Source organism: Megalobrama amblycephala, linkage group LG1 (assembly GCF_018812025.1).
Source record: "Megalobrama amblycephala isolate DHTTF-2021 linkage group LG1, ASM1881202v1, whole genome shotgun sequence".
In the NCBI taxonomy this organism is placed as follows: domain Eukaryota; kingdom Metazoa; phylum Chordata; class Actinopteri; order Cypriniformes; family Xenocyprididae; genus Megalobrama; species Megalobrama amblycephala.
In genome coordinates, this window is record NC_063044.1 from 58,180,739 (window position 1) to 58,199,775 (window position 19,037).

The following is a 19,037-nucleotide window of genomic DNA, read 5'->3' on the forward strand; positions in this document are numbered from 1 at the left end:
GGAAGCTGGTCGGGTACAATATTTTCTTTTTTCTTTTTTTGCGGTCTGAGTTGCGGGTGGGTTAGTTGAAAACGTTGGTCAGGTGCGGGTTGTTTATACATTGACCCGTGCATCACTGATAGACACTGTAGACAAGTGTATTACTGCCCTCCACAGGTGAAAGTTTGAACTAATTGTTATATACTTGCACTAGAATATTGTATATGACAGTTTAGTTCAAATTTTGACCTGTGGAGGGCAGTAATACACTTTTTTTTTTCTTTTTTTTTTTTTTAGAAAATGTTTCTCTAGATAAGACCCTTATTTCTCGTCTGGGATCGCTGTAAACTGTAATTTTGACCTTCAACTGTTTGGAGGCCATTGAAGTCCACTATAAGGAGAATAATCCTGGAACGTTTTCCTCAAAAACCTTAATTTCTTTTCGACTGACGAAAGAAAGACATGAACATCTTGGATGACATGGGGGTGAGTAAATTATCAGGAAATTTTAATTTGAAAGTGATCCTTTAATCCTTTAAATAAATTTTGTGAACAAGTGGTTTAATACAAACAAAACGTCTAGAAAGAAAACAGGGGCCTGTTTCATAAAACAAGTTTACCAAATATGCTATGCTTTCAGTTAGTCTGATTGTTTTGAACCAAATCAACTGACAATAAATCAGACTTACTGAAATAAACCTGGATTATTTGGTAAACTTTTATGTATTGTGAAACAGGTCCCAGATCACTTTTAAAATGCATGTTTATAAACTTAAACAAGAGTCTTTTTGGAAAGGCGATATTAACGGACGCCTAAAGGTCCTACTCGGGATATATAAACCGCCACGCTGCCAGCTGTAGAGTCCTCAGTCGGCTTTGCTTTGGAAGGAGTTAGTGCGGTATGTACTGGTAAGTACTTGAGTTTTTGTTCGTTTAACTTATAAGTGTGTTTCCTGTTTATTAGGGGGTCTGTAATTATGATTGACAGTTAAAAAAAAGATTACTAGAAGTTTGTTCATAGTGTAATTTTTGATTAGTCAGCGCTAAGTTAACTGTACCACGTGGCGCGTCACGTATAGATGATACACTGCAAGTGAGCAGATAGTAATCGAATTTATTTAAGTAAATACTTTTGCATTGTTTAAGGTACGTGTGCACTGTTTATGAAATGGATCTGTTTTTGTGACTTGGTGGTTCAAACTCGTCTTGATGTTAGCCTTACCTGCGGAGATCTGATTATCTGCTTTGTTTTGCAGAGACTGAATAAATCAGGACTTCTCTCTGCTGTGTTCAGGTGAGATATTGCTGCTTCACTTTATAACGAATGTAAACTGGTGGTGTAGGTTTGTAAAACGCTTCGGTGATGTTTTAGCACTGGGCTCTGAGCTTATGTGTAGACAACGTGCAGTTCTGCTCTTGACATGGCAGAACCTGAGAAGTGCTGTTGAAATGCAATCAAAGAAGGGATTAAAAGCGAGATGCATAATAAAACCCATGTCTTTTTCTTACAGCGTGGAACCTGGTGAGACTTAACATCGTGGCCTGTGGACGAGCTTACGCCTTTTTCCAAATGCTGTTTAATTAAGCTTTTTTTTTTTTTTTTTTTTTTTTTTTTTTTTTTTTTTTTTTTCTCGGAAGTGCAAATGCATAATGTTTGTATAAATGTTTATAGCTGACCCTTTTTCTTCAAATGTACTGTTTCACGTATTTGACAACCATTAAATGAGACTAAGCCCCATCAAGCTTGTGCTTTTTTTTTTTTTTTTTTTTTTTTTTCTCCATTTTGCATATGTATGCAGTTTGCTTTTGACGTGCTCAAAGTGGATAGTTCACCCAAAAATGTTTTACTCGAGTTGTTTCAAGCCTCCACCCAATGCTATAGAAGTCAATGGGGCCCATCCACTGTTTGGTTACTGGCATTCTACAAAAATAACATCTGCTTTCAGCAGAAGTAGTACAGTACAGGTTCGAAACGGTTTGAGGTTGAGTAAGTGAGGAGCATTTTCATTTTGGGGTCTATCCCTATACCATGGTTCCCATAGTCCTAAATAAAATCACTTAAAATGGTTTCTTGGTCTGGGGAAAGTTAAGGTAATTAAGGGAACTGACAAGCAATTAGGTATTCTGGTCTTTAATTGTTCTAAATCTTAGATTCTCTAGCCAAAGTCTCTAATGGGGTGGTAAAAGTGTGAGAACTGGAAGACCTGGCTGCAATTCAAACAGCCTATTTCAAACAAGTATTTGTATAGCACTTGTCGCAATGCAATATTGAATATCTTCAATAAAAAAAAAGAGCAGGAAGACCACCAGTGAGCATGTAATTGGGGTGATTAGCAAGGGAAAAGTATCAATGTTTAGGTGAGGAAATGAGGAACCCATCTTTCTGGCAGTCACAGACTCTAAAGATTGTAATGGGAATATGTGAAAATCTTGCTGCCATTCAGAAGATGCATAAAATATGTACATATTTCTGAGAAAAAATAATTTAGGCCGATAATTCTGTTTAAATGTTTACAACCCATTTAATTTAGTGTTGCTGCCTTGAACATTTGTGTCTTTTTGTAATCATGGTGTACGAGTCTCGCGAGTACGAGTTGTTAGTCCTCCAAATCATATTCCTTTTGAGAAAATGTGCAGGAGATGCTGGAAGGCCAAAGAATGTGATTTTTTTTTTTTAATTTTTTTTTTTAGCTTCACTACTCAGGACAAAGCAAGCACAACTATCACAAAACTTAGTCATTGATCAGAGAAAGCCATATACTGCAATAAGAACTGGCTAGTTTGTGTTCATTCTGCTGTTATTTTGGCTTGTGGACCAACTGTAAACCTCTATGTTAAAGTTTATTCAGGGCAGTACTAAATGTATTTATGATCCCTTTTATTTTTTTCCAATATTACACATCTTGCAGACTCTGCAAGGGATGTAAATTTATAAGAACTAGGCTATATAATGGTTAAAATATCTAAATTAAACAATATAGTAAAAAACAAAGACACTCAAAAGTAATTCCTGCATCATTTATTATAATTCTAATAGCCTTTATTCATTTCTTAAACATTTGTATTTCATATGTGTATATATGTATAATCGCATACACATATATATTTGTAAATAACCTCTTATCTGTTCATAGTTAATTTTCTTCAATTTAAAAGAAAAAAAGATGCTTTCTGCACACCCTGGACAGCTACTGCATCAATTGTTCCTGTGTGTGATCTTTGACCTCTTCATGGGTCACATTGTCCAGACCCTTTAATGGCTATGTGATCTTCAATGTGCATGGATCCTCAGCATGATCATGGATAATTCTGCAGTGTGAAAAGCTGTCTGCATACTGTTCTGTTGTTGTTAGAAGTTGTAATATTTAAACTGTCCGGGAAGAGAGAACCGTATGACTTTTACTCCACCTAGTGGACAATACAGGAAAGTGAGAATTACCAGTCATCGGGGTACAACACCAGCTGTTATTGAAGCAAATCAGTTTGATGAATTTGATTGTGAGATGAGACAACAGAGAACACAGGATGTGTAGAAAGCATGATTCGATTACACATTAAACTCATGTTAAACATTTGGAAGACAGAGATTCTTTAAAACTTGGAATCCTTTTTTTCCATATCAGAATAATTTCTTTCATTGTCCTTACTGTTATCAACATCACTATACTTACCAGTCTTAAACATCAAAAATACACTAAGTTCTTCAATCTTTTTATCCAGTGTTGGTGATTATGGTAAACCGAGAGCTGTGATGAATGATGCATGAATCCACACTCGTTCTGAGAAGACGAACAGATGCAAGATGGGCAGAGGGAGATGGAGGGGTTGAAATCTTTACTGATGGTCCTGAAAGAGACACAGACAGGAAGGTAACATAAAGGTGACATATGGTTTGGACTCAAGGTGACAGCAGATGAAAAGAAGAGAAAACTCATGAAAGGAAATGTAATGCGAGGATGAGGAGCCCTTTTAATTGATTGAGCAACTATTTGTGATGTGGGAGATGAAGGCTGGAGGTCACTAGATTTACTTATTAGTTTGTGTGAGGGAATATGAATGTAAAGGGTATATATACTGCCGCAGACAATAAACTCCTTGATAGTCCTTGCATACAAAGTGATGTCACATTAATTTTTTTAATGGAAAGGAAAAGCAGGAGGGTGAGGGACATTGTAAGATGTGAAAGTCTCGTCTCTAATTTAAGTCCTAGAGGTACCAAAGATCTGAACACATTCCATGTGGTCACAAACTAAAAAAAAAAAAAGATGTCAAGAATAAACACCCGACCAGCGTTTGCGCTCAGAAACAAACAAGAAACACTGCAGCTCATAGCGATAACAGCAAGGACGATGAGAACAGTGACTGCAATAAATAACATTATCTCTTGTTAAATCAACAACAGAATTCCAGACCCATTTAGAGTTTAAAAATTGTTATAGGAACAATCATTGTATTAAAACATATTAGCACATATCCCTCACACGTCAGAGTGCATGTTCGTCTTGCCTTCACTCCATAGAAAGTGTTTTTTGGAAGGAGAGAGGGAGAGTGACTTGGAAACAGAGAAATACAGGCAGTTTGGTTTTTCCCTCTCCCTCTTCTCCATGTTGTCCCCTCTTTTAAAATGGAGCCTTGATATCGTCAATAGCTTTGCTGAAGTCGTAGTCACCTCTATATTTTGAGTCTGTGGTAAAAATGTTGATAAATTTTCAGTATATATATATATATATATATATATATATATATATATATATATACATACATATATATATATATATATATATATATATATATATATATATATACATACATATATATATATATATATATATATATATATATATATACATACATATATATATATATATATATATATATATATATACTTTTCTTTTTACAATGTTGTATCATCTTCCTTCTTTAAAAGATTTTTTTGCTTGTTTTAACATGATCTTCATCTTGTATCCATACATAGATATTTTACTGTGTCCCATTATGTTATACAAATAAAAGATGAGTGTATCGTCATCGACAGGTGTTGTCGTACGTTTGTATATGTTGCTATCAGTAGGGTGAGAATGTACTGTTTGCATGTGTGTATGTGGTAGAATGCTTGTGTGTCTGTTCTGTTGGTCTGGGCACTTATTTTTGCTACGGGTTTGTAATACAGTGACCAGTCTGTGTATATATATGTGTATATATATATATATAATTTCATTATAAGACATGAGAAGGTAAAGAAGTTCTAGTGAAATACAAGATAAGCACAAGCCCCAATCTGGCTTCGGCAAAATAGAATCCCTCCATTGGTGAGGTAAAAACACTTAACAAATCACGGTCATGCCTCTAGTGATAACCTTTCACATTATCATACACACACACACACACGCGCACACACACAAACAAACAAGAACCCACGCATAAACACAGTCTTACCAAATAAGTGCCTGCCGTTAAACTGACCTCTATTTTAAGGGCTTCCCTAGTCATGCCAGACAGGAGGTTTGTCAGTACTTGCCCTCCCTGCATTGGTCTCCATTGAACCTGCTCTAAAAATGAGACCGTTAGTAAATATTTGTTAGTGATACAGACTCGGCCCAAAATCTGAGAAAAAGAGAAAAGACAGCAAAGGAGGTTTCAATATCTCTCTTTCTCCCTATCTCTTCCTAAAGAACTACAGAAAAACAACAAAGCTAAAGAGCATTTTGATTGTTTCCCTCAAATTATTTGGCTCAGATATGTAGTGTTACCTTCTCATGTTGTAACCTTGGTTTTCCTCATGGAGTTAGATTCCCCAATTTGATTCATTCAGTTATTTCCATTTTGATCACCTTGTGAGTGCCTGCAAGCTCATACTATGTGTTCTGTTTAAATGTTGATATGTATGGATGTGTATGTGGGTGTTCATGTTTTTGTTGACTGAATCACACATGTAAGCGCAGGCGTTCACAGTTCGACAGGCCTTCAACTCTCTCGCTTTCTCCTGTATCACTTCATCTGCAAGCCGGCAGTTTGATGTCGAAGTCACCTCTTCCTGCATTTTTCTTCATTCAGGGAATAATCTCTGATGGCAGCAGTTGTCACCTCATCTTTCCTTTTCTCTCAACTCCGGTTGGCCTCATCTCTCCTTCTGTCTGTCCGTTCATCTCGAGGGGAGAGGGCGGAAATGGGGAAAGTGCTAGAAGACAGCCTGATGATAGGGGGGGAAGGTGGAAAGTCTTTATAAGGAAGTAAATTTTGTTGTGTTCTCCCGCATCCCCCTCTTTCTGTTCTCCAACTCTTTCCCCATGCCATCCAGGACCTCATGCAGCAGCCCACTCCAAATGTTCCCAGAAGTTAGCAATCAATAGCATATCAACATTTGACCTCATCTGTACTAGCTTTTTTGCTCATGCACTACCCCTTTCTCACCCTAATCCCTCTTCATCGCTGTCCTCCCTTGCGTCTCTCTGCCTCCCCTTCTTTCTCTCCTCTCACCTGTCCATCACTCTCCTGAGCGCCCTCTCTATGTTCATGCGATGGCCAACCCTGGTCACACCCAGGTCCAGGTAGTCGTCCTTGGTAAGAGAGGGCAGGTGCGTGCCATCAATCTCGTTGTCTAGGAAACGCTCCCTGTGCTCACCCAGGTTCAGGTAGCCCAGCCAATCTGCAACGTCGTACTTGGTCCAGTATGGGAGTGGTTTGGAGGCGAAGGGTTTGGTGGGTGAAGGGGGCGGGAGGTGAGGGTAACTCAGGCAAGTGGGTGGAGGAATGGGGTGGAGAGGTGGGGATGAAGTCCCTGACAGGAAGTGGGTGGGGGACAGTGAGCGAGAGACCACCAGAGAGGAATTCGGAGGCGGGGGAGCACCTTGATGGGGCAAAGAGAGGGGGAGAGGGGGGAGAAGTAGGGATCTCCAAGGGGATTGGCAGGTGAGGGTGGAGTAATAGAACCACGGAGGTCATACAGGCTGCTATAGAGGGGTGTGGTGGGGAGAATAGGAAGAGAAGAGGGACGGGGAGGGCCAAGCTTGGGGCGGTCAGACGGAGAAATTAACGGGCTGGGTGCTCGTCTGCGCTGGGCATGATGTGACTCTGCCTTGCGAGACTCTCGGCTGGGGATAAATTGAAACTCCAGGGCTTTGGTGCGGTAAACGGGCCTGTGTTTGGGTGAAGTGGGGTACGGCGAATATGAAGAGGGAGAAACAGGTGAGTGGGACCGGGGAGGAGGCTGGGATGAGGCAGCAGGGGGCTGAGGGGAAGGAGATCGAGCCCAGTTTGGGTAGAGAGGCTGGGAGGATGGGGTGGGGGAGGGAGACAAGGCGGGCTGAGAGAGATGAACAGGAGATGGGGAGCTAGAGCGGACAGAGGGAGGACTCAGTGCACCTGTGGAGTCCTCTGAGAACCTGAAATAAGAAAAAACGCAACACAAATTAAGGCAAAAGAATAAAAGATAGGACAAAAAGAGAGAGAAAGAAAAAAAGAGTTTGACAGTAAAGAGCAAGAGAGAGCAAGGAGGTATAGTGCAGCAGTTACCTGTGTCTGATGTGCGACAGACAGATGGACATGGACAGTGCAATAAAAAGCAGAAATCACAAAAAGAGAGGAACAGTTTAAACAGACACAGTTACACAGTACACACGCAGAGTTCATTGGTGTTTGAGACTGTTAATAAAAATGGCGGTTACAAAACTATTCTAGAGCACTGTTGCAAATTAACGGTTATTCTAAATTCTAAGTCCTTTAACTAAATGGCTCAGATTTTGATGACTTATGACATCCCAAATCACACAATGCTCATGCAGCTGAGAAATTCTCATGCTACATGCCTCCTTTCAAGATCACCATGCAGACATTAAAGGGTTAGTTCACCCCAAAATGAAAATCATGTAATTAATTACCTTCATGTCGTTCAAACTCGTAAGACTTTCGTTCATCTTTGGAACACACAAATGAAAATCTTTTTGATGAAATCTGAGAGATGTCTGTTCCTCCATTGACTGCCTTTGCAATGACCACTTTGATGCTTCAAAAAGTTCACGCTTCAAAGTTCAACCGCTTTCGGAAGCTCAAACGTGCTGCTTAACCAGTGAGGTTCATTCTCATGTGTTATGCAGCACATTTGAGCTTCCGGGAGAGGTTTGTTCTTGTGTGTCATTCAGGTTTGGTTGAGATTCTGCTCATGTTTGCTGACTAATGTTTACATGTGAGTAAAAGCCTAAATTAAATCTGCTCATCATTAAAAGCAATTAAGTCTCTTCAGAAAATTTGGACTAAACTGCTCGATTCATTTGGTTTAGTTTTCCAACCTTTTTATGAACTTTCTGAAGCGTCAAAATGGTAGTTGCAAACACAGTCAATGAAGGGACAGACATCTCTCAGATTTCATCAAAAAGATCTTCATTTGTGTTCTGAAGACGAATGAAAATCTTACAGGTTTAGAATGACATGAGGGTGAGTAATTAATGACAGAATTTTTATTTTGGGGTGAACTAACCCTTTAACATATAGTCATGCACATATACCTATACTGATAACACACAAATACCTATGCCTGCTCAGTGATCTCTGAGCCCCCCAGTTCTCCGTGCCTTTGCTTCTCTGCTGTAATTTGGTGCTTAGTTCGTTGATGATGCTTGCCTTCATACCAGACACGGGAGGATGCAGTTTACGTGCCTCCACATATGTCCCCACAGTCTGGCCCCCTCCCTCCCCCATGGACTGCGCTGTCCCGGCCGACCCATCACCCCACAGAGGTTTTATCTCTGGAGTGCGGGGGCGGTCAAAGTACATTACAGAGGAGCGAGCAATCCCTGGCCCTTCCCTCATCCCATAGCCATCACGGGCATTCAAATCTTCTTCCTCTCCCTCTTCTGCCTCATCCTCCTCCTCTTCCTCCTCCCTACGACGGTGGAAGGCAGGGGGTGCCGTGCTGGTTTGGCGCCGAAGATCTCCGGCCCGGCTGCCGTCTCTGTACCTCTGTGTTTTTGGGTAGGTGGATGCAGTGCTGGCGGCTTTGGCATTGTGCATTTCAAAAGTCTGTCCATCAAGGTAGCTCATGTAAGACTCCAAAAAATCTGCCCCACTTGTTCTGTCAGCCTCTGTCGACCCACCTCTCTCTCCAACTCCTCCTATGCTACCCATCCCTGCTCTCTCTAACCTCTCTCTGACCCCACTACCACTAAGTGCAAGAATGTTGTCTAAGTGATGGTCACTGCTGCTTCGGCTGTCCAGCTCCTCAATTCCAGAATCTACCACTGTTTCCTGGGACTCGCCGCTCTTGGCTGCAGCTGCACAGGGTGGTGGATGATGCTCTGCGCTAGGCCGCCTGCTACTCCCTGTAGCTACTGTGGAGACAGTTGCCATGCGTGTGTGTGGTGTGACAGCGGCAGCAGAAGTAGTAGTAGAAGAGGTGACAGTTGTAGAAGCAGTTGTGGAACAGCTTGCGGTCACAGTTGAGGAGCCTCTGAGAGAGACAGAAGTTGCAGGGGTGGATGTTGCTACTGGGGGCCCCCGGTAAGCAAGTGGAGCTGGAATAGAGAGAGGAGGTGGTGTGGGAGAAGAGGAGCGCCCAGCAGAATGTGTACTGTTGTATAAGTGTTGCGACTGAGATAAGCCAAATGGTCTATGGTAGGAAGTGGGTGGTGGCGGAGGTGATACAGAGGGAGGTGGAGGTGGCCCAGAGGGCTGCAAGGTAGAGGGGGAGGGAGGCGGTAGAGGGTTGGGGGAAGATGAAGAGGGAGACGGGGCTGACTGGGTTAGGTTGGCAACCTCACTGTCATAAGAAGTAAGACTGGAAGTTGTGGAATCTCCTGCCTGGGGTGAAGGCAGGGGTGTGTGAGGTGGGAACCCAGTCATAAAGGAGTCTTTTGGAGGGGGAGGAGGTGGTGGAGGAGGTGGTGGTGGAGGATGAAGCTGCTGACGGGCTGTCACATTGTGAGACATCATTGCAGAGTAACTCAAACCACGATCAAAACTATTAGCAAACTCCAGAGGTGGAGGGAGAGGATCAGCAAAAACAAACTCATCATCTGCATCTACTGAGGGAGCTGGGGGAGGAAGAACCATCAGACCTGTGCCACTTCCACCTTGACCTGTGGCTCCTGCTGAAGGACGTGTAGGGGCTGCTGTTGCAGGAGGGGATGGTGGTGTTAATGAAAGAATGTATGCCCCAGCCTCACTCTCCATCCTCAAGAACGAGGGGCGTCGAGGCTGCTGGGTCGTTGGCTGTGTAGACTGTTGCTGTAACTGGGTCTGAGTTTTTTCTATTTCTCTTTCCCTCTCTCTTTCTCTCTCTCGTGACCTCTCTCTCTGACGCTCTCTTTCACGCTCCTTGTAGGTGGGCTGATAGTGCTGAGACTGATAGTGGTGCGTGTGGACAGTTTTGTCCTCAGAGAAACGAACCCTTAGGCCTTCTCTGGGAGCAGAGGTGCCAGCAGCCTCCCTATCTGCACGCTCTCCTACCCCTGCTTCTTCACCCCAACTGCTCCCTGCTCCACGCAGGATCCTGGGAGATGGAGGGCGAGTGGATGTGGTGGTGGCAGCTAGTGATGAGGAGGTAACAAGGTATGAGGAGGAGCTCGAAGCCTGAGCAGCAGAAGAGTTTGCAGAGGAAGAAGAGGCCATCGAGTAAGAGATGTGTGATGTTGGTTGTGCAGTGGATGAGGGAAAGGCCCCAATGCTGGACAATTGACGGCTAAAATGGTGTTCAGTAGTCCTCTCCCTACGTATGCGACCATCATCCTTCAAGGCACGTTCCCGTGCAGCCAATGCCAAGCCTAGTGGGGATGAAGGGTCAAGGACTTTCCCTGTTAATGGGTGAATGAAAGTTGTCGTGGAGGCTTGCTGCTGCTGCTGCTGCTGCTGCTGTTGTCGGCCTCCTGCCCCATAGAAGTCAGCAGGTACAGACTTAGGCTGGTAATCCCCAGGAGGAGCAGGTGAGGAGTACTCAGGCAGACCAAAGGCAGGAGGCATACTGCGTGTGTGGTGGATAAAAGTGTCACCTGAGAACATGCCTTCATCTATAGATTTTGATGGTCGCAGACGTGGTAAAGGTTGGGAACTCAGCTGCTGTTGGGAAGTCTGGGTCCGTCCTCCCGCTCCTCCTGCTCCACCCAACTCTTCCTCAGCAGAAAGAAAAAAGGAGGCACTCTTTCGTCGTGCTTCATGGAATCGCTCTCGATCCCTGCGAGCTGCCCCTACTATGGCAGCACCAAACTGGCTGGTGAAGTCCAAACTCTCTTGAGTACGAAGTGATGGCAGTGATGGGGGTGGAGGAGCAGGTATAGATGGAGGGGCTGGCGGTGGAACAGTGGGTGCAGGTGGGGGAACAACAGGTTGGGGTTTAGAACTGTCACTCTCTCCTGGAGGAGGTGGTTCGGCCTCCACACTGCTGCCTTGGCTACTGCGACCACTGCTGCTGGTGGAGGGGGCTTTAACAATGATGGTTGGGATGGGAATGGAGCTCTTCTCCACGGACCCCTTCCCTTCCAGTGTGCCCTGGCCCTGACGCAGATCCTCCACTTTTGACTGCTTCACCAAGGGCCCCTTCCCTCTCCGGGCACCACCTTTCGGTACACCACCTGCCCCTGCTCCTGTCCCAGCTGTACTGCGGTCCATCCTGGAAGGTTGGCTCTGTGTAGTCTGCTGCTGCTGGGGAATCACAGTAGCGACACTGGTGGGTGGGACTGCGTTGCTGTAGCCCCTTCTCAACACTGCAGCCTTGGCCCCTGCTGCTCCTCCAGCCCCTGCATGGTCCCCTGTGTACCCAATAACCTTCCTGGAGGCAGTCCTGCTTGGCACAGAGGGGTGGGCTTGAGCATGGGAATAAGGGATGTCCCCGGTTCCAGACCCAGTAGGTGGTCCAGGAGACCTGTCCCTGGGTCCATGAGTGACATGTACTGACTGTGAGTAGAGCTGATAATGTGCAGAAGAGGAAGTGGATTGGGACACAGAAACAGATGGTTGCTGGGATGTCTTGCCCCTAAAGCCAAGAGGTGGAGCTGAGGAGAAAGGGGGCTCAGGGGGAGCTGTAGTAGGGGGAGGAGGTATGTCATCTGGGCCAGGTACTGAAAGACTGCGGGCAAACTTCATGGCTGGAGGATGAAGGAGATGCTTCTCCTCCTCAGGAACCCCTGCAGAAAAAGATAATAAAGAGGAGAGAGATTAAATACATTTTCAAGGAAAGTAATGAAGGTAGAATGAAAAGAAATGATAATGTGTTCCAAAACAAAAAAGAGAAAAATAGAGAATGCTTGAGAGAGAAGGAGAATATATGACAGCTGGAAGTCAGAAAGAATAAGAGAAGGAAAAGAAAAGATAGCTTCATTTCCTAAAAATGAGCAGAGGGCAAACAAAACGGGATACAAAAATGAGACCATCTTGTAGTATGTCTGTCTGTCTGTCAGCTTGTCTGCTTATTACCATAACTGATCTCCCAGCATGAACATGTACAAGCCATTCACCGCTCTAATTTTTTTTGCAATGCTGTTTTGTGGCAGTGCAGACTTTAGATACAGTATTAGTTGCAGTATGTTATAAAAGGATAAATGCTATACACACACAATGACTACCTGATGACACAAGAAATGACACACTGTTTCAACAAACTGAAATGTACAGTCACTACTCTAGAGCAATACAGCATTACAGATGATAAGCATTAAAGCAAACCCACAGTTGCACTCTTTTGAGTGCTCTAAACGCACATACCATAGACGTATAGCAGTATGGTTAAACAGACAGACAGGTGTGCAGACAGACAGATGGACTAACAGACAGCCTCACCGATGGACTTCTGTCGCAGCATACCGTGCGGGGGGCCATGGCCAGACACAAATTGACCACGATCGTAGCCTAGCCCTGCCCCAGATGATGTCATCCCCATTCCCGTTTGGTCGAAATTTGGCTGCCAGAAGACATGGGGAGAAGGTAGATGATTTTCATTGAACCTTATGGACCAATTTTTAAAAGTTTGCAAATTTGCTAAAGGAATTCTGCAAAAACATAGCTCAGTATATTCTGACCATCATATATACCTCATTCATAATCAAGGTCTTTGTGAAGGTACTCATGACTAACTACTACAATGGCCTCTCTCTCTCTCTCTCTCTCTCTCTCTCTCTCACACACACACACACACACACACACACACCTCATTATAAAAGCCTCTGCCCCGTTCTCTTTTTACCCCCTGAACCCGGGGTCCTGGGGCTTCATTAGTACTGATGGTCTGCTGTGCTGCAGCTAAAATCTCATCCAGTTTATCTGACATAGAATAATACAGAGAAAAAAAAGAAAGAATTAATTAATTTAGAAACAATTTATTCTTAGCTTCAATTAGTTTGAATTAAAGGAATTGTTCACTCAAAAAAATGAAAAATGAATAAATAAATAATAATTACTTTATTAGCCATATATCTTTTGAAATCTTTTTTCTTCCTTCCATGGGACAAAAAAGGAATTATTTGTAGCAGAATACCCAAGCTGCTCTTTTCCATACAGCAAAAGTAAACTGTGGTCACGGCTGTCAAGCAAGTTTGGCAATGAATTATAAACTAAATTTCAGCCTATACTATAACGCAGTGGTGCACGCGACTGTACACTCTGTGCATACCATGTGCATAATGTGTTTCCCATATTTATGTCGGCTGAACCAACAATGCCAATGAAGCATTAGTGAAATAATCATTCTTTTGTGTCAGTTCTAGTTGGCCAAACAGGTTTGCTAAACAGTCTGAATCGATTCGCAATTCAGTTAGATTCGTTCGTATCACTTCACTGAATCATTTGGAGCAGTTTCTCAGTCAGCATATGCAATAACACAGAGAACAAACAGAACAATGGATGAAGTGGATGTTCATACCTACAATCAATTGAAACAAAAGGCTGAGGTAACTTTGAGAAACTTCAACTAGTGCTAAGTCAGGTTAATAAGTGGTCGTTCACAAGGAAAAGGTGTACGCCTGTGCTGTTTTAAATTGTTTTGCTATGTAAACATGCACTAGATGTATATTTTTTGACCACTGTGCCACGTTTTGTTGTGTTTGTGTTTTAAAACATTTAAAATGTATGCTGTCAAAAACACATTTTCGTTCTGCTCAGGTGTTGCGTTCATTGATTGTTTTGTCTGAAGGGTCTCTAGATGTGCATTAGCCAGTAGTTACATGAATGAATGAATGTACTGGAATTCATATTCTCAAGAAAATTAAAAATGCTCCTTACAAAGTTGAATTGAACCCCACCTCCCACTTTCTGTGCATACCCTTAAATAAAATCCTGCAGGTGCCCCTGCTATAGCCCACAAAAAACTATCATATGGCTTCAGAAGAGTTGAATATAGTTCACAAGACTTGGGCTATTGTTATGATGCTTCACAGTGCTTTTTTGCCTTGGACTCTATCCATTTTCATTGTAAGACAGCAGCTCAGACATTCTGCTAAACTTCCCTTTGGTGCTCGGTCATACAGGTTTGGGTGAATAAATGATAACTGAATATTCAATTTTTTTTTGTGAAAAATCCCTTTATTTCTTAACTTTATGTATGACTAGACATATGACATAATGTATAAACTATTGACCCTCTTACTCAAAGCCATCTGATAAACTGTCCTCTTCTTCTCTGTAGCTTGTGAAGACTCGAACTCTGTAACAGAGGGACAGGTTTCATCCCATAAGAAATATTTGCAGACCCATTAGGTCAAGTGTCTCATACAAGACAGAGAGAGTGGAACAAAGAGCTTTACCTGATTTTTTTTTCCATGGGGCAGAGGCTGTGATCAAGCAAACAGAGAGTCAATGTGAGGTGGAAAACTATCAGCCTGTAGTAATACTGTATGAGCTGTTAATGCTGCAATCATATTCCCTTCAACTAACAAGTAACAAGAGGTTAAACACTTTTTTACAATTTTATTTCAACTCCTTCCCAGGATACACATAAAATGCACTCCCAATCCTGTACACATGCAACCTTAGCAAAATAAGAGAAATTGAAGTGCCTCTTACCTCTGTCCACTGTGTATGGAATGCCAGGACAGAAAAAAAGATCAGGGAGGTTATAAGACAGATTAGTTAGGGCTTTAATCATTAAAAACAACCTGTGCGACAAAAGTGTGAAGGAAAGGTTCAAAAAGCCACAAGTGAGTTTGTAGGGAGTGTATGTGTGTGTCTAAGTGTTTCTGTGTGCATAGAAAGCTGAGGGATTCCGGGGAAATTAGAGGAGGGGTCGATCTGCTTGCCTGTAAAGACTAATCATCTGCCCTTTTGTCTTCATAGAGATGTTTCTATCTTTTTCATTTAACTGCCTTTTTTATAAGGTACCTGTGCAGTGAGACATCAATGCCAGCGCAATCTCGGTTATCTTTAGAGCATGGCAGCCAGTGAGGTGGCACACTGCACCAGGTGGAGAGGTGAGTGCGTCTAAAAAGGTAAGGGCTCTTCACTCACATTAAATTGCTGCATCTGATTAGGCACATGGTATGAGGTAACATTATTCCTGTACATATTAAACACCTGAGACACCTCAGTACACTGAGAAGATACATCAGTAACCCATCAAAACCACTCTGATCAAGTTATCTTAATGAGTATTAACTTGAACAGTGATAAATGTAACAGCAGACGTGCATTACTATTACATGACCTACATCAGACTCCAGACTTCTGACATTAACGTCTGGATCTACATTGCACACCAACCACACTTTGATTTTCATGTGACACCACAATAATAAACTAGTATGCAACAAGTGGTAATTCGTTCAAATATTGGCACAGCAGTCCAAGTAAATGAAACTGTGGAAAACAATATTAGAGATGCACAGATGTGGAAATTTGGGTAGATAACAATTACTGATAATTACATTTATTTTTGGCCAAAATAAGGTATACAAATGTAGAGCTTTTAACCACTGGAAATAAAGAAATTATACACACCCATGGCCAACTTTCTTTAATAAAAGCTAAATGGGAAAATATAGCTTTCATAAACAGAATTAAGAAGAATAAAGAAACAATATGCCTGCATGCATGGATAAAAAAAAAATCTTGCAAGATCTGAGTAAATATGTTATTTTATTTCTGTTTATTAATAGGTAGGCCACCTATAAATAATGTGGCATCCTATGATCATTTGCCTATAATTTATCGACTTATACTACCAATCAAAAGTTTGGGGTCAGTCTTCAGTGTCACATGATCCTTCAGAAATCATTGTAATATGATGATTTGGTGCCTAAGAAACATTTCTTATTATTATCAAGGTTGAAAATAGTTGTGCTGCTTAATATTTTTGTGGAAACTGTGGCACATTTTTTTTTTTTTTTCAGAATTCTTTGATGAATTGAAAATGTGAACAGCATTTATTTGAAATATAAAGTCTGATGCATTTTGATAACGTTTTGATGAATAACACATCCTTGCTGAATAAAAGTATTCATTGCTTTAAAAAAATCTTACTGACACCAAACTTTTGAACAGTTTTGCATATATATTGGGCTATTTTACTTATCGGACCGATATTGATGACAGCCGATATATTGTACTAAATATATAGTTGTGCACAATGATATCTCGTTTACATGCTACTAAGTGCCTAGAACAAAACACTGAATATCTTGTAAAGATTCAATACCACCAACTAGGCAACATCAGTTCTTGATTAGAAGTGTTTGTTGTAAACACTACTATGTTTCCTGACGGACTGATTAAAACCTGTACATCCAGATTTCCAGAAACTGCATTGAAGCCAGCCATTCTGATTGAGCACTTTAATCAGTACTCACTATTACAGAATTGCATTACCCTCACACTAACCCTGACTACTGAATTATGAAAACTGGACTGAGGAAAGAGTTGAGGACCTTACAGTAGACACAGTGCCACAAGCGGGCTGTGAGCTCTGAGAATATTGCTGGGGCTGAAGAGAAGGGAGAAGGGTAAAACATGCCTCAATGGACTACAAAGGTAAGGTAGGGTGATTTAGGCTTTGAAAGTTGATAGGGGAAGGTGTATATAATACATCGATTTAAAGGTGGACCGTTGAAATGATTAGTCTGATTCCACTGATGTTATAGAAGCCCTATTGGTAAACTAAATGACTGTAAGTGATGGTGACACTTTGGGCCAGCACATACTGCACCTCTCTAGCATTGCCCAGCGCCCGCTGCGTTACTACAGCAACACGAGCAGTGCTCAGGAACGTTTTTCTCTGACAGCCAGAGGTGTATGACCTCAAGGAGGTGTTTTAGGTTTGGGGTTAAAGCTAACAGGGGTTGCAGGTGGAGGATTAAGGGATAAGGTGGAAGGCAGGGGGATATAAAGGTTGGGAGGGGACAGTTTTTGGGGGGTTACCTGTAGTGGGGGTGCTGGTAGTGACAGTGTGGAACTTCTGAAAGAACAGTGAAAGAACATTCTTAATGCTGTCTCTCTCTCTTTCTTTTCCTCTCTATCTCTATGCCATCCTGTTCATACACTTCCCTCCATCATCCTTTAAGTGTATCACTGTGATAGTTTACTTTTCGATTCACTCTCTCTTCTTCCATCCCTGCCCCTTCTGACCATTCAAACTATTCCATTTGGCTCTTTCATCCTCTCTTGAATTTCTCTCTTCACTGTCCTATCTCTCTCTAAGCCCTCTGGTTCTGTCCTCTAGTGCAGTGATTCCCAACCGAGAGTACGCAAACCCCAGGGGTTACATAAGCAGGGAGTGCTTAAAAAGATTTTGCTGTATCATGCTTTCTACAACATTACTAATCAGCACAACTGTTTTCAACATTGACAATAATAATAAATGTTTCTAGAGCATCAAATCATCATATCAGAATGATTTCTGAAGGATCATGTGACACTGAAGACTGCCGAAAATTCAGCTTTGCCATCACAGGAATACATTACATTTTAAAAATATTTTAAAAATTAAAAAAAGAAAAGAAAAGAAAAGTTATTTTAAATTGTAATAATATTTCACAATATTACTGTGTTTATTGTATTTTGATCAAATTAATGGAGCCTTGGTGATCATGACACTTTTTTTTAATAGAAAGAATCTTAATGACCCCAAACATTTAAACAGTAGTATATGTGCATTTAGACTACTGTGTCACTTGATTGACTGATAATGTTAAATGATATCCAGTATAATATGAGTTGAAATTAAACCATTAGTGGTTTGGCTCTAGGGGTCAAAAAAAGGTTGGGAAACACTGCTCTAGCACTTTTTAATCCCTTCATTTTTCTATCCTTACATTTCACACGCCTTACCCATCTCTTCCAATTCTGATGTCATGGATTTGGAGCGTAGAGCGATAGCCGGTGTGCTCAGTCTTTTACTCTGCTGTGGGACTGTGAGGAAAGAGAGAGTCATGATCATCATCACCATTATAATGCTTCACTGTTGTCTTTGCTGTGTGAATTTGTATCTCTTACTTTTCTTTCTGACCCCTTCCTCCATATCAGGATTCCGGGTAACCATGACAACCTTGACCATGAGACTGTTGCCACCTTGCCTGATCATATTGACCACCTGCCTGTGTCCCACCTTAACCACATTCTGACCATTCACCTAGAGAAGAGAAAGAAACAATAGAGAGATACAGAAAGAGAGAGAGAGAGAGAGAGCTTGAGTAATGAGGACAATTCTAGAGAGACTTCATGTAATGATACAGAGGGAGGAACAGAATACAAGTTCCATGATGCACTTCTGCGGACACCTCGATAAGGAAGTCTCCCATTCGCAGACCAGCTCTCCAAGCCACGCCTCCCTCGTCGACAGACTCAAGGTACTGCAGTGCTGGAAAGGCTGGGGTGGGAGTAAACTCTTCTATAGGGGTCTGAGCTACAAAGAGAGGACATTTATATAATCAGTCTAGCGTGCATATCCAAAATGTTTAATTTAGGTTTACAATACATGGATCATTATGAGAAAGGAAAATGATAAACAATGATGAAATATGATTTGTGTCAAATTTTCTAATACCAGTTTTGGAATCGAACAGTATAACTGTCTCTGTGTGTGTGTAAGCGAGAAAGAGAAAGAACAAGAGTGCATGTGCCCTCCTATGCAGTATGTGAATTATTCAATGATT

At 41.9% G+C, this 19,037-nt stretch overlaps 1 protein-coding gene, 1 long non-coding RNA gene and 1 other non-coding gene across 3 annotated transcripts in view; 2 read left to right on the top strand and 1 right to left on the bottom strand.

Annotated features, from left to right (window-relative positions):
* Positions 1-438: 438 nt before the first annotated feature.
* Positions 439-4,247, top strand: LOC125276550. Its single transcript, XR_007186690.1, has 3 exons — positions 439-888; positions 1,236-1,273; positions 1,491-4,247. It is a non-coding gene; the product is annotated as an uncharacterized LOC125276550 (long non-coding RNA).
* LOC125250694 lies at positions 1,332-1,421 on the top strand. Its single transcript, XR_007180841.1, has one exon. It is a non-coding gene; the product is annotated as a small nucleolar RNA SNORD88 (small nucleolar RNA).
* A 1,189-nt stretch (positions 4,248-5,436) lies between the features above and the next one.
* Positions 5,437-19,037, bottom strand: part of shank1 (SH3 and multiple ankyrin repeat domains 1) — a 71,495-nt gene continuing 57,894 nt past the window's right edge. The window contains 14 exon segments of the mRNA XM_048204067.1: positions 5,437-6,169; positions 6,457-6,827; positions 6,829-6,855; positions 6,857-7,361; positions 7,492-7,497; positions 8,504-12,089; positions 12,742-12,862; positions 13,109-13,221; positions 14,543-14,599; positions 14,700-14,726; positions 14,959-14,967; positions 18,214-18,294; positions 18,379-18,514; positions 18,663-18,787. Coding sequence (XP_048060024.1) covers positions 6,082-6,169; positions 6,457-6,827; positions 6,829-6,855; positions 6,857-7,361; positions 7,492-7,497; positions 8,504-12,089; positions 12,742-12,862; positions 13,109-13,221; positions 14,543-14,599; positions 14,700-14,726; positions 14,959-14,967; positions 18,214-18,294; positions 18,379-18,514; positions 18,663-18,787 — 5,252 coding nt within the window. The 3' untranslated portion in view covers positions 5,437-6,081.